Here is a 14876-nt window from a genome sequence, read left to right on the forward strand (position 1 = left end):
TAGCAACCTCTGCGTACAAGTTTTTCTTTTCTTTAGTAGGTCAAGAACTTTCACCTTTTCACTTAGAGGAAGCACTTCACAGCTTCTCTTTGGAATATTCAAATTGTCAGCATCACTACTCTTGTGCTTTGGGGCCATTATTAAGTAAAATATGGGTGACTTGAACCCAAGCAGTGCAATACCAGAACAGTCGATCTGATAACCAAGAGGGCTACCAATAGGCGAGTAGTGTCTACAGCACAGAGATGCTGGACAAAGGGATGATTCATGTCCCAGGCAGGACAAAGTACGATGGTGAGAGGTTTCATCATGCTACTCAGAATAGCATGCAATTTAAAACTTATAAGTTGTTTATTTCTATAATTGTCCATTTAATGTTTTCAGACCGTGGTTGACTGCAAGCATCTGAAACTACAGAAAACTAAACCTCAGATAAAGGTTGGATGGGTGGCAGGGGGTGGGGGGAACTATTATATTCCAGACAATGAAAATACATAATCTCCACCATAAATCAACAAATCTCTTTCTGCAAAAAGCAGATGTAGCAAACCTGGGTTTCAGTGGCAGTTTGGCTTTTAATAGCTTGGGAAAATCACTTAATATCTCTGAAAATTCATATATCCTATGAGAAAAATATTAAAAACCTAACAGATACATCCATGTTGTGTGGGAAAAATTAAAAATAAAACACAAATTTTAAAAACCTAATACAGTTATTAGGAAGGTTAAATAAGATAAACATACAACAAATAAGATTTTTTAAGTGTTTTATTAAACTATAAAGTAATGACAAGTATTATCAATAATATTTCTATTAAAAAAGCAATTAGAAAACCTATTTTTAAAAGTAACCTCAATTATGTTAATATTACATACATGTATATCCTTTACATTATTCCAAGATAAAAATGCTATGTTAAGTAGAACTAATGTTTTCATACAATAAGAAGACACAGAATTCTTCAATAAAAATAGAAAAGGTTAGTAGATGATAAACATATTTTTAGCCTGTAAAAATGAATCCGTTTTTACAAATTCAAGGTTGTTGTAATTAGCTTCTTTGGTAAGAGAACACGAGAACTGTCAATGGAATGGATTGGTCTCATAATTCTAAGGTAAACAGTGGTACCAAGAACTATTTACTGCTATCACAATGTTATCACATAGTGTACAGAATTTAAATATGTCAAACCCATGGACTTTTCAAAATATAGATTAATTATGTAATAATTTCTTTCTTTTCATCAGAGATCAGAAAAATTTAAGAATATTTTGCCAAGGTGTAAAGTAAGATTTAAAAAAAAAAAAAAAAAAGTGCCCTGTGGCTTATCACACCCTAGACAGAGTCCGTGTCTAATTGTCTAATATTCTCACTAAAATGAGCACTATTCTGTACATCCCAGCATTCTGCCCCAAATCTACAACCCATAACCGGCCAGACCTTGAAAAATTCTATTCTTGTGAAATATTTAGTCCAAAACATTTTATAAGAAAGTAGAAAGTCTACAAAAAAACAACATTCAACTACGTGAACCCAACGGCTCCTATCCCTGGAGATTTCAGTCCTGCTTTTCTTACGGATCGAAATTCTCCATTTTATTTAAAGTAATCATTTTAAACAAACAAAATTTCCAAAATAGATAATCATGCAGTTTATAACACAGTGACATTTCAAAACTTATCCAGTAACCACACATAAAGCACTCATAACATCTCAGCACCTTTTAGGGGGGAAAAAAGACAAACTTCTGAACACAGTGATGAAAACAGCTGTGCAAAAAGTACTGAAATGATATATATGTTAACATCAATAACTGAATTGTTGATGAAAGCAAAAGAAATTCTCTCATTGATTAGAAACGTCTATTAAAGTCAAGCCTCGGTAGCACCAAAGCTGAGAAAAACAAGATAAGTCGCAGGAAAAAGGGAGAGAAGATGACGTTCATGTTTACAGCCCTGGGTTTCAGTTTCGCTTCTTTTTGGCGTTATATATTTCTGTGACTTCCATGGAAGCTCAGTTGTGCATTTAAAGGGATGTTTGTTATATTTTATCCAAAACTTAGGTTTTAAAGTCATTTTTAGGTTGTTTTAAAGTCGTTTTTAGGTTATCTATTCTACCAGAGTGCCAAAACAGCAGATGGAAAAGGGAGGCAAAGATGTCAGAGCTTAGCTGCACTGGTTCCCCCTTCCAAATTTAGCACTCCAACCATAATCCTCCTGAAGCCTGCAAAAGAGAATGACGAGATAAAGGAAGACCAATTCCTGATTTAAGGAGAAAATAAAGATAACACTGATGATAAGCAATAAAGCAATAAAGATTGTGGTGACGATCAGTACAGAAAATAGCACAGATAGCATAAAACTGTGAGAAGCAAGACCCACAACTACTGTGACAACTGGTGAATACAGATAACCTTACTGGAGATGAAGAAAAAACAACTAGAATGGCATTTAACTCAGAAGTAAAATTCCCTAGTACCCTGTTTGGTACTTAGCCATGTGGGCACCTCTTGGAATGAAAAAAAAAAAAATCTTAAAAGATAACAACTCAACTTAGCATTTGTCAACAAACATATGATGTCTGAACAAGTTGGAAGGCAGCAGTTCTTTTGCATTAGCTAGATCATATCTAGAGGAGTAGGTTCAACTGTGGGTATCTAACTTTTAGGACCAATGACAGAATACAATGTGTCCAGAGAAGAGAGTGCCAAAGAATAAAGGACCCAGAAAAACATCGTGTCAAGAATAAAGGTTATAAGGATGTTTAAACTGGGAGGAAAATGGCATGAGAGAAATAAGGCATGTCTTCAAATAATTAAGAATACCATTGTTCCTATTCAAAAGAAGAAACCTCCCTCTATTAAACTGGGGACTTCAACTCTTGGTCTTTACTCATTCTCTCTTCCTTCACTTCATATCAAAGGAATTATCCTTCTCTTCATTAACACTAATTCTCCACTTGTGCTCTTTATTCTACCACTTTCTGGTTCTTCTTGAATTTTGATCATCTCTGCCTCTTGCATCTTCAAGGCAATCTTTCTCCATAAACATATATACCGTTCTACTATTTAAAAACAAAACAAACAACCAAAGAAACTTCCTGTGAACCTGCTTTCACTTCAAGCTTCTATCCCCTATCTTACTTTTCTTTATTCCACACTTTATGAAGAGTCATCTTCCCTCTTTTAGGCACAATTTTTGCCTAGTTTCGTTCCTGCTGTATCCTCTGGCACATAGTAGGCACTCAATAAATATATGATAAATGAATTGATTACATGAAATTGTGCTGTCTTGGCATTCCCCTCATAACTGCTTCTTTACAGACCTCTTTTTCCGGAAACTCCCTGAATATTCTTTAATCAGCCTCTTCTCTCTCCCTACATTCTGTTTCTTGTAAGCCCTTCTATCTCATGGCTTCATCTCTTACTCCTCTGAGGCTAGCCTCTTAGAAAATTAGCCCCATTTAAGGATCACATCCAGAGAGACCTCTCTGACCCTTCTGTTTCAATCACAGCACCCAATTTGTTTCCATTATAGCACTCGCTGCAATTTGTCATTTTTATGTGGTTTATGTGCTTATCTTCTGTCATCCCTACTAGTCTATAACTCCATGAGAGCAGGAAACAAATTTTCTTCCTCTTGGAGCATAGTGCCTGGTAGCATGGCATGAGAAGGCAGGAGGGGCTAGGGTATCCTGACAGGGAAGCCAGGGTTCAGTTAAAAGTGAAAGAAAGGGAGTTGCTTAGGTAGTGAGTAAGATAAGTAAAGAAAGGCCTCCCTACTAAGGTGACATTGGAGAAGACACCTGAGGAAAGTAGGGGGAAGAAAGGCATAAGGGTTAGTAAGGCAGAGGCCTGGAGGTAGGAGTGTACATAATGTGTCCCAACAAGAACAAGGTCACTGTGGATGAAGCTAAGTGAAGAAGGGCAAAGAAGAGTAGGTGGTAGCTTTAGAGAGACAGTGAAACTAAGTAATATAAAACTGTATCAGACACTATAAGGACTCTGGCTTTTGCTCTGAGTGAAATGGAAAACCAATAGAAGTGTTTTTGAGCAGGAAAATGAAATTACCTGACTGAATGGGATCACTTCTGGCTGTTTGGCTGAAAATAGACTGAAGGGAGTATGTTATGGACTGTATCTGTGTACCCCAAAACTCACATGCTAAGGCCCTAACCTCCAGTGTGATTGTATTTGGATATATGGCCTTTCTGGAAGTAGTTAAGGTTAAATCAGGTCATAAGGGTGTGGCCCTAATCCAATGGAACTGGTGTCCTTATAAGAGAAAGAGGAAACATCAGAGAACTCTCTCTCCATTCATGCACAGAAGAAAGGCCATGTGAGGATGTAACAAGAAGGCAGCCATCTAACAAGCCAGAAAGAGAGCCCTCGCCCAGGAACTGAACTGGCCGGAACTTGATCTTGGACTTTCTAGCCTCCAGAACTGTGAGAAAATAAATTTCCGTTGCTTAAGCCACTCAGTCTATAATATTTTGCTGTGGCAACCTAAGCAGACAATACAGAAGCCAAAAAAAAAAAAAAAAAAGGGAGGAAAACTATCAGGAGGCAAGAGATGATTAGGTCTTGGACTATGGTGTTAATCTTGAAGATAATGTAAAGTAGTGAAATTCTAGATACAGTTTGAGCACAGAACCACTAGGATTGCTGAAGAACTGAATGTAAAATCTGAAAGAAACTGTAAAATTCTGGGTCAAACAACTAGAAGGATGGCACCGCCTTTTGACAAAATGGGAAAGACCAGGTGATATGGAAATTTTTGAAGAAAGGGGTACAGATGCTACATTTTCAGCTTTGGAAATGCTGAGTTTCAGAAGCCTATTAGTCATCTGATAGACATGTCCATTAGGCAATTACATACACAAATTGAGAGTTAGGGTGGAGTCTGAGATGAAGAAATAGACTTGGTAATTATCAGGTAAAGATTATATTGGAACCCAAGAGATTGGATGAGGTCAATGAGGAAGTAGGTATAGACAGAGAAGAAAAGATGTTTGAGTACTAAGCCCTGGGACACTCTGATGCTTAGAAAGCAAGAAGATGAGGGCAGTTAACTATGGAATAGTGACATGATAGATTACATTATTGGCCTCTCCTTTTATATGCTCTTTGCCATATGACTTTGCAGTTCTTTCCACTTATATAAGTTGAGGATATTTCTCTACCTCTTTATTTGAGGCTTGGTTTTGCGACCTGATTTAGCCAATGGATGGTAACCAACATGATGCAAGCAGAGGCCGAAACTGTGCTTGCATGGTTGAGTTTCCTCTCTTGTGTACAGTCAATGCCCCCCTGCCTAGTCCCAGGAGGAAGATAATAGACACGTGGAGCAGAGATCCCCAGGCTAACTTACAGCATCAAACATACTTCCCCCAGCTTCTTCAAGAAGTCACCAGTGAACTAAATGAAAACCAAAAGACAGTGGTATCTCAGAGGTCAAAAGAAAACAGTGGTTCAAAGAAGAGACAGATATTGACTTTGTCAGTGCTAATGATGAATCAAGTAAGAGGAGAAGCAGGAATTGACTGTTGGATCTAAAAGTATGTCAGTCATTAGACAACTTGACAAAGGCAAAAACAAGGACTTTTAAAAGAGTGAGGGAGTTAGAGTGGCTTCAAGAGAGAATGGAGGAAAGGAATTGGGAACAATGAGTAAAAACAAGCCTTTCCAAATACATTGCTATAAAGGGGTCAGAGAAAGGGGATGGTAAGGAGAAGGAAATGTGAGATCAAGAGAGTTTTTAAAAGATGAGAAATACTATATCTTTGCATCCTTATGGAAATAGTACAGTTGAGAAAGAAAAAACTTATGGTATTAAAGACAAAATATTTGTCAGAGTTCCCAAGTAGACAAGAAAGGATAGGATCCAATGAATAAGTAGAGAGGAATTAGCTGTAGATACAAACCTAAAAGGTTCATTTAAAGCACCAGGGAGGAAAGCAGACACAGGTACGCTGGCAGATGTGCTGGTGGAAATTTGTGATTGCTTGTGGTTTCCTCAGTGAAATAAAAGCAGTATCATGATCAGAGAGGGATGATAGAGAAGGAGGTGTTGAAGTGTTGCAAGAGAGATGTCATGAAATTATCATCTAGGGAAATCAGAGAGTAAATGGATTATAATGGATAATTCTTGCTTATGCACATATCTTATTTCTGGTGCCACTATAAGCCTTTGAGAGCAAAAACTGTATCTAATTCAGTTTTGCATCTTAACAGGTCTTAGCATGGAAACTTGTACTCTTTATTATTAACTTTCTGTCATTTTACTTTAGTAGTCACATAAAGTCTAATTGGCTTAAGGTTGTACTAGTTCTTTAACTTTTCAAGTTTTGACGAGAGAAACTTATAAGAAACTCACACAATGAAAGCACTAGCATGATATGGCACTATCGCTACCTGGCAACCCAAAATCAAGTTCAAAATCCATAAAAATAATTGCTAACTTCAAGAGAAAATTGCCCATTCAACCCTACTTTCTTAATATCTTACTTTGACTGATTCTCTTTACTAAAAATATTTAAAGACTAAAGGGTTTATAAGTAAATATGATATGAAATTTGCCCAAAGTATTACTTAGTATTTTAAATATGTGTTATAATTTAAAATTACTCAGAGAGTAATGATGCAGAAAATAAACCTCTAGAGCAAATGCTAACATCAATACTGCATTTAAAAACATATGTAGGCTGGGTGCACTGGCTCAAATTTGTAATCCCAGCACTTTGGAAGATCAAGAAAGGAAGATCAGTTGAGTCCAGGAGTTCAAGACCAACCTGGGCAACATAGTGAGACCTTTTCTCTACAAAAACTAAAAAAATTAGCCAAGCACATCAGCACATGCCTATAGTCCCACTTATTCAGGAGGCTGAAGCTGGAGGATCACTTGAGCTTGGGAGTTCTAGGCTGAAGTGAGCATGACTGCACCACTGCACTCCAGCCTAGGTAGCAGAGTAGGACCCTGACTTTAAAAAAAAAAGTAAAATCAAATCAAATCACATGCAATTGCTAGGAAAGGACAAGATCCTTAAAAAAATCTATAAATTTTAAAGATTTAGTCATAATAAGTTGAATGTCATTGAAGTCTAAAAGTATAATACTATAATTTACCAAATAGGATTACTTTTAATACTGCTAATTCCCAACAGGTTAGTTAAAGCAGTTTAATGAATATTAAATCTACTGAAACAATTTAAGGTTACTAGCTACATTGTTCACTCTCAGCCAGTGAGAATATCAACAAACCTACTTGATATTAAAAAATTTTGCACTGAGTCTGATGGGGAAAACTTGGTAACAATGAATTTGAGTAATAAAATTAAATATTCATCCCCCCCAAAAAAAGGCAATGAGACAAAAAAAAAAAAAACATGTTTTCTATGAAAAAAGCAACAATAACAAAAGCAAAATATCAACTAAGGCTAAATAGAAAGATGTCAGTTGTACTTCCTAGAACTCTTAGAATGAGTGTCAATGAAAGAGGTTATAGCAACACAAAAGTTGCCCATCTTAGACATCACCCCTGATGCTTCTGATTAGGTGTTCAAAGTAATCTAAACATATTGTCTGCCTTTCCTCTGATATGTGAGTAACAAATCCAAATGTGGTGAGGACCAAGCAGAAAATCTAAAGAAATGACACTGGCAATGATATAAAATGGTAGAATGAGGTCGGAGCCTTGGAAAGCATTTACCCTATCTAAAAGCACTCAAATTCAATATTTTAAAACACTCTTTAGCCAAATAATGCACATATGGAAGCTAAATGCCACCTAAAATTCAAAGTCCTGTTGGACTTTCAAAGGTCCTCTTCAAATGTCACTTCTACCAATGACTTCTCATGTTCTTCCTCTTAAAATCCATATTTTTCTCACCCGTAGATCCATAGCTCTTTGTTTCAGCATTTATTATATATCATGGATGGAAGTTATTCTTGCAAATTTTTTGTCTCCTCCACTAAGTGTGGGGCAGAGATAGTTTTGATTTTTTATTCTCCAAAAGCACAAAATATAGTGTTGTGCAGAAAAAAAGGACACATTGTATATATTTATAAAATTGAATTTAAACTCTTTCCCTTCTGGTCATCTAGTACAAAACATGAAAAGATCTTGGTCAGGGATGCCAAGAGGTTTACTGACCTCAGTCAGAGTGAAAGTCCTTGGTTATATTGCAGTCTGTGCAATCAAATTTAAAAATATTACAGAAGTGTGAAAGCAGTACATCTAGATTAGAGAAATTCAACATTTATACAATAAACATCTAGTTTATCATTAAACAGTTTTTAGGAAAATAACTTTGTGAGTCACCTACAATAGTAAGCATACCTACTTATTTTCAATACCATTTTGAGGAGAAAAACTGTTTTTCCTTATTAATATGACTGTTAGAAAAAAATCCTATGCTTTTTTGAGAGGCTGCCAAAGTTGAATAAATAAGAAATTGAGAAAAGATCTTAGGTTCAGGGTGCTAGCCTTAAATCTGAGATTGGAAGGCCTGAGATTTTTCTAAATTCAATAAAGAAAACTCTGGAAATACAGGATTCAATCTCTGAACAATTCCTAGGAAAAATAACCCCATTTGTGAGCATGTATTCTACCTGGAGTGTGTAAATTATTTGCAGAATTTGCCACATTTAGTCCCTCTGGGTGTTCACACCCTTTTACAATTCACACCCTCTTCTAATCCAGAGGTAGACTCTATTTTCCCACTCCTTGAATATGGGTTGCCTTTATGACTTGCTTCAGCCAAGCAACATGGCAGAAGTGAAGGTGTGCTAGTTCCAAGCCTAGGCCTCAAGAAGCCTTGTACAATTCTGTTCTCTCTCTCAGAACCATGCATGCCATGTGAAGGAGCCCAGGCTGACCTGCCGAATTATGACAGACAAGTGGTAGTCTCACCTATCACCCTAGACAACATCCAGCCAGCCTCTGAAACAGAAATACATAACTGACTTGCAGTTGATTTCACACACAAGAGAACCCAGCCAAGACCAGAAGAACCATCAGTTGAGCTTAGACTAAATTGTCAATCACAGAATTATAAGTTAAATAAAGAGTTATTGTGTGTTGCGGGAAGTCAGGGACCCCAAACAGAGGGACCGGCTGAAGCCATGGCAGAAGAAAATAAATTGTGAAGATTTCATGGACATTTATTAGGTCCCCAAATATTTTTATAATTTCTCACACCTGTCTTTACTGCAATCTCTGAACATAAATTGTGAAGATTTCCTGGACGTTTATCACTTCCCCAATCAATACTCTTACAATTTCCTATGTGTCTTTACTTTAATCTCTTAATCCCATCATCTTCATAAGCTGAGGATGTATGTCTCCTCAGGACCCTGTGATGATTGCATTAACTGCACAAATTGTTTGTAAAACATGTGTGTTTGAACAATATGAAATCTGGGCATCCTAAAAAGGAACAGGATAACAGTGATTTTCACGGAACAAGGGAGATAACCATAAGGTCTGACTGCCTGCCAGGCCAGGCAGAACAGAGTCATATTTCTCTTTTTGCAGAAAGCAAATAGGAGAAATATTGCTGAATTCTTTTCCCAGCAAGGAATAACCCTGGGAAATGAATGCATTCCCAGGGGGAGGCCTCTAAATGGCCACTCTGGGAGTGTCTGTCTTATGCAGTTGAAGATAAAGTATGAAACACGCCCTGGTCTCCTGCAGCGCCCTCAGGCTTGCTAGGATTAGAAAATTCCTGCCTGGCGAATTCTAGTCAGACCGGTTGTTGCTCTCGAACCCTGTTTATCGATGACAATGCGTGCCCAGCGGGACATGGAACCTCATCAGTAATTCTAATTTTGCCCTGGCCTTGTGATCTTGCTCTGCCTCTCTGCCCTTGTGATCTTTTATTGCCCTCTCAAGCATGTGATCTTTGTGACTCACTCCTTGTTTGTATCCCCCTCTCCTTTTGAAATCCCTAATAAAAGCTTGCTGGTTTTGCCGCTCAAGGGGCATCATGGAACCTTCCAATATGTGATGCCACCCCCAGAGGCCCAGCTGTAAAATTTATCTCTTTGTACTCTTTCTCTTTATTTCTCAGACTGGCTGACACTTAGGGAAAATAGAAAAGAACCTATGTTGAAATATTGGGGGCTGGTTCCCCCGATAATTGTGTTAGGCTATTAAGTTTTGGGATAGTTTGTTTCACATCAATGGCTTACTAATAAGGGGAAGTCACAATATGACAGAAAGCAAAAAAGTCTCTGGAAGATAAGAATGCTGCCATTAACTTAGAAGCCAAGAAATAACCATGAAAGGAGGAAACGGCCAAAAAAAAACCACAAAGACTTACCCTGGAGTTGGTACTAACTTAAGACAGGATACCAAAAATAGGTTGTGGCCAGGCCAAGTAGCCCACGCCTATAATCCCAGCACTTGGGGATACCAAGGTGGAAGGACTGCTTGATCCCAGGAGTTCAAGACCAGCCTGAGCAACAGAGCAAGACCTCATCTCTACAAAAAATACAAAACTTAGCTGGGCATGGTGGTATGTACCAGCAGTCCCACCAGCTACTGGGGAGGCTGAGGCAGGAGGATCACTTGAGCCCAGGAGGTGGAGGCTACAGTGAGCTGACATCACGCCACCCACCACTGCACTCTAGCCAGGGCAACAGAGCAAGACTCTGTCTCAAAAATAATAACAATAATAAAATATATTAAATTAAATTAAATTAAACTTTATAAAGTAGGTTGCCCATTCTTGTGGAAAAACAAAACTTATCCAAATCCTATTCTTCCTCCAAAGCTCACCTCAAATCACACCTTTTCCATTTTTTTTTCTGATTGCCCTTAGGCATAGTGATCATTCCTCCATCAGTTATGTATAGACAGTACATTACAGTGGAAAGAGGCCTGGACTTTAATCAGTAAGTCCAAATTCACATTCCAGTTTTATCAACTATGCGTCCTTAGGCAAATTTCTTAAATCTTTGAATCTGATTCCTCATCTCTTCACTGAAATTTAATAGTTCTTAATCCCACAGGACAGCTGTGAGAATTGAATTCTAAATGTGTCAACATGCTCAACACAAAGTACATACTCAACAATGTTAAAGTGAATTTTGATCCATTCATTCATTAAACTCTGACTGGATTCCTATGGTATGTTAGGCTGTGTGCTAGATACTGGGACAAAGGAAACAATTACTAATGATACCACACACAACTGCCATCTACTAACTTCTCATGTATATAGCCCTCAAATTAGAATGAGGTTAGAGATTATGCCTTGTAGCTCTTCCTATTTCCCAAAAGTAGGTGGTATAGTACCTTGAATTTAGTAGTTACAAAAATACTTGTGAACAATTTGATTAAAAGATTTCTCCATACAGGTTTTCACATTTGAATCCCAAGGCCAAGCAACAGCATCATCACTTTTAAAGCATAGCTAAAAGCAGACTCACTTGACAGCTCACATCCATTCCTGCCTCCAGCAGCACCTGCACGACTGCTTTGTGGCCATTGCGTGCAGCAAGGTGAAGTGGCGTGTGCTTGCGAGTGTTGCAGCTCATTAAGTTAGGATGTGCACTGATGATCATTTTTACCACTCTAAGCCGTCCGTAGAGTGCCGCCAAGTCCAAAGGTGTTTCCAGCTTGCTATTCCTAATGGTAGGGTCAGTGAGCTCTTCTAGGAGAACAGCAACTACTTCTGAGTGTCCATATTGAGCTGCACAGTGCAGGGCAGTTTCATTTTCATTGTTCTGTTTAAGACAAAGATTTTTAAAAAGGGACATTTTCAGAAATTCAGTTTGTTATCAAAATCTTAACACAGTAATTTAAAACCTGCAATGCTTTGAAAACATAAGTTAAAATTTGTCCATTTTAATAAGTATACCTAATGGAATTTTATATTTGATAAAAGTATCTAGGGTTCATTGAAACAAAAATATTTTTTTATTTTTATCACTTTAATAGAAAAAGTCCAACATTTCCCTAAATCATATATGCCAACTTCCAAAAATGATAAATGATTTAGCCATGTTTGTCAGAGGCCCTCCTGGGTCCAGATGGACAGTAATGTCTGCACTGTGCATCACATCTTTAGACATTTATTAATGAGAGAGATCAGTAACAATTATAACAGACTTTTAATAGACTGGCTTTCCAAGACAGATGAGAAGGTAAATTCTTGGTAACAAAAGATTTATAGAAAGTTTTCCCAAATTAAGTTTCATTTTATTTTCCATGTAATTACAAATCGTTGCTTCTTTTGGAAAGAAAATGAGAAGATTCTGGCCCTAAGATATAAAAGTATCTTTTTGAAACATTATCATGGGTTGTGAGGATGGACCTAGACCAATTCCCAGATAAGTTACTAGGAGTATTATATTATTACATGTCCAGCTTATAAGTATTTCAGTTGAAAATCAATGAGATTTTCCTAGAAATTTATCAAGATTTTTTTAAATGTTAAGATACAGAAAACTGAACCCAGTTGCAAGGCAAAGGGACCCTTCAGACTAGTTGAGCAATATAGGTAGATGGTGTATAGGTATGTCAGGTGGTGAAAGGGTCAGGAGAAAAATGAACAAGAAATTTTAGTAACAAAAAAGCAATGACCCTAAACGAGGGTTCTGGAAAGAAAGAGCAGCTGCCACCATCAGAGTTATCATTGTAACTAATACTACGTTCTAGACACAGTTGCATTTTATATATGTTTACTCATTTAATCTTCATTATGAGACAGCTATTATTATCATTATCTCCATTTTACAGATAAGGAAACTGAGGCACTGAATAGCTGAATAACTGGCCTTCCGTTATACAGCCATTTAGTGGTAGGACCGGGATTTGAACACAAGTAGCCAAGACCCAAAGTTGGTGTTCTTAACCATCACACATACCACCTTCCAAAATAAGAACTATTACTACTACTATTTGTTAAGTGTCTAAAAACTTTATCTATTGTCTCATTTAACTCTTACAACAATCCTCCAAAATTTATATTAAAATTATCTACTTCATGGACAAGGAAACTAAAATACAAAAAGGTTAAATTACATGTCCAAGTAGAATTAAGATACTCTGCAATCTATATCTGACAAATCCAAAACCAATGCTCTTTCCACTATACCATGCTGTCTGCCATGTGTTGCTATATTGTCAAACAAGAGCTGGGAATTAGTGATCTGAAAGCAGAATTTCTCAAGACTTTGCTCAGAAAAACACCAACCAAGAATAGGAAGTAGCTGTTTAGACAGATGTTCTGACTAAAACAAAAGGACAAAGAGGGTTCAGACCCAAACAAATCTTAATGTTCTAGAAAGTAACTCAAGCTTGCCCTGGATGATAGAACAATGTAAGTTAGTTGAGAGTCTAGAAGGAAGATTTGAAAATTTAAAAAGGAGTAGAGTGACAAAGGGAAAATAGCACTAGAAAAGGCCTTCTTACTACTTTACCTTGCAAATAAGTATCAAGAGAGAACATTTGAAGGTTAAACCCAGAGGGAAAATCTACTCTTTAAAGACAATCAATGAAAAGTTAGGACCTGTTAGATGGGGAATCCAGCTGAGGGTACTGTTTCTTCCATTATTTGTCAGAAGGCATTCTTGGTTTGAAAGTATTACTATAATCTACTTCTTCATAAACGTTGATCACATACAGGTTTAGACTCCCTGGTCTTCTCACCTGTTTTTCTTCTCAAGATTATAAAACAGCCAATCTTATTACTTCACACCATGAAAATATGATACAGTTATATACCTCCTGACCAACCCAAATTTCCCCTTGGTCTGAAACAGATTCAATCTTATTTTTCAAAATATAGTATCTCTTTGAGAAAAGAGAAAGGCCAATTATGAAATAATGATTCCTCAAAGGCCTCTCTCCTGTTCCAGAGCCCCAAGCCTAGGAAATTACAAGCGCAAAATTGAAAAATTTTCTAATAACACTAATTAGCACTGTTCAGATCTCAAGGGAAAATATTTCAATCATTCAAGATCTACTCAGTAGAAAATGTTCACAGATTTTATCCATGATCAACACATACTTGGATTGGCACTTCAACGGATGCCACAATGGTGGTACTTTTACAAGAGCGTGATTGTGTATTTGTGTATGCTCACAAGTGATCTAAAAATCTAATTTGAAATAAATAGGCTATGATGAGGCACTGATTAATAATTGCTAGTATGGCTACACAGAATATTCTTTAAAGGTTTTTAATTCCTTCTTTTTTACCAAATGGGTATTCTCCGAAAAATTAGGACCCTTCCAGATAATGGATGATAGAACAAAACTGGCTGACAAAAGCCATTTACCAAAAGCTCTTGCTTCAGAGTAAAATATCTAACAAGAGTTGGATTCAAGTTTTGGTGAATGGCAAAGGCAATGAGTTTTTGAGATAAGGCCCCTCTGGGTTTTGCCCGAATGTTAAAGAAACAAAAAGAGGAAGAGAAGGTAAAAGGGAGGAAAATATGAATGAAATTTAAAGAAATTGAAAATTTTCAATTTAAAGGAAATTTAAATAGCAAACAGGAAATAATCAGATGATGAAAGAGAAGAAGGATGTGGCAATTATAAAAACCATAATCCAGGGGGAGTCCACTTTGTTTAGAAAGGTGAACAAGACCTAGGTTGAAGTGTTAGCATGTCAATTACTTGATCTCTCCAAATTCATCTTATCTGTATAATGAGAATATTATTTTCCCTATAAACTTTATAATGTAGTTTATAAACCAAAAGAGACAACATATTTTAAAAAGGCTTTGCAAACTTTAAATATTAAAATGTAGAATAGAATTATTTTTAAAGAAAGCTGTATTAGAAACCAAAACTTTCAGAAATCAGAATGAAGCCCTGACTATAATGCATAGTTTTAACATAACATAATGCATTACTGGTTGAAA

At 36.8% G+C, this 14876-nt stretch overlaps 1 protein-coding gene across 9 annotated transcripts in view; it reads right to left on the bottom strand.

Moving 5' to 3' along the window:
- Positions 1-14876, bottom strand: part of ANKS1B (ankyrin repeat and sterile alpha motif domain containing 1B) — a 1295786-nt gene that overhangs the window by 1090968 nt on the left and 189942 nt on the right. For all 9 annotated transcript variants that reach the window (XM_050749329.1, XM_050749335.1, XM_050749328.1 and 6 more), the window contains exon 4: positions 11433-11729. In XM_050749329.1, coding sequence (XP_050605286.1) covers positions 11433-11729 — 297 coding nt within the window. The remainder of the gene's footprint in view (positions 1-11432; positions 11730-14876) is intronic.

Source organism: Macaca thibetana, chromosome 11 (assembly GCF_024542745.1).
Source record: "Macaca thibetana thibetana isolate TM-01 chromosome 11, ASM2454274v1, whole genome shotgun sequence".
NCBI classification, from domain to species: domain Eukaryota; kingdom Metazoa; phylum Chordata; class Mammalia; order Primates; family Cercopithecidae; genus Macaca; species Macaca thibetana.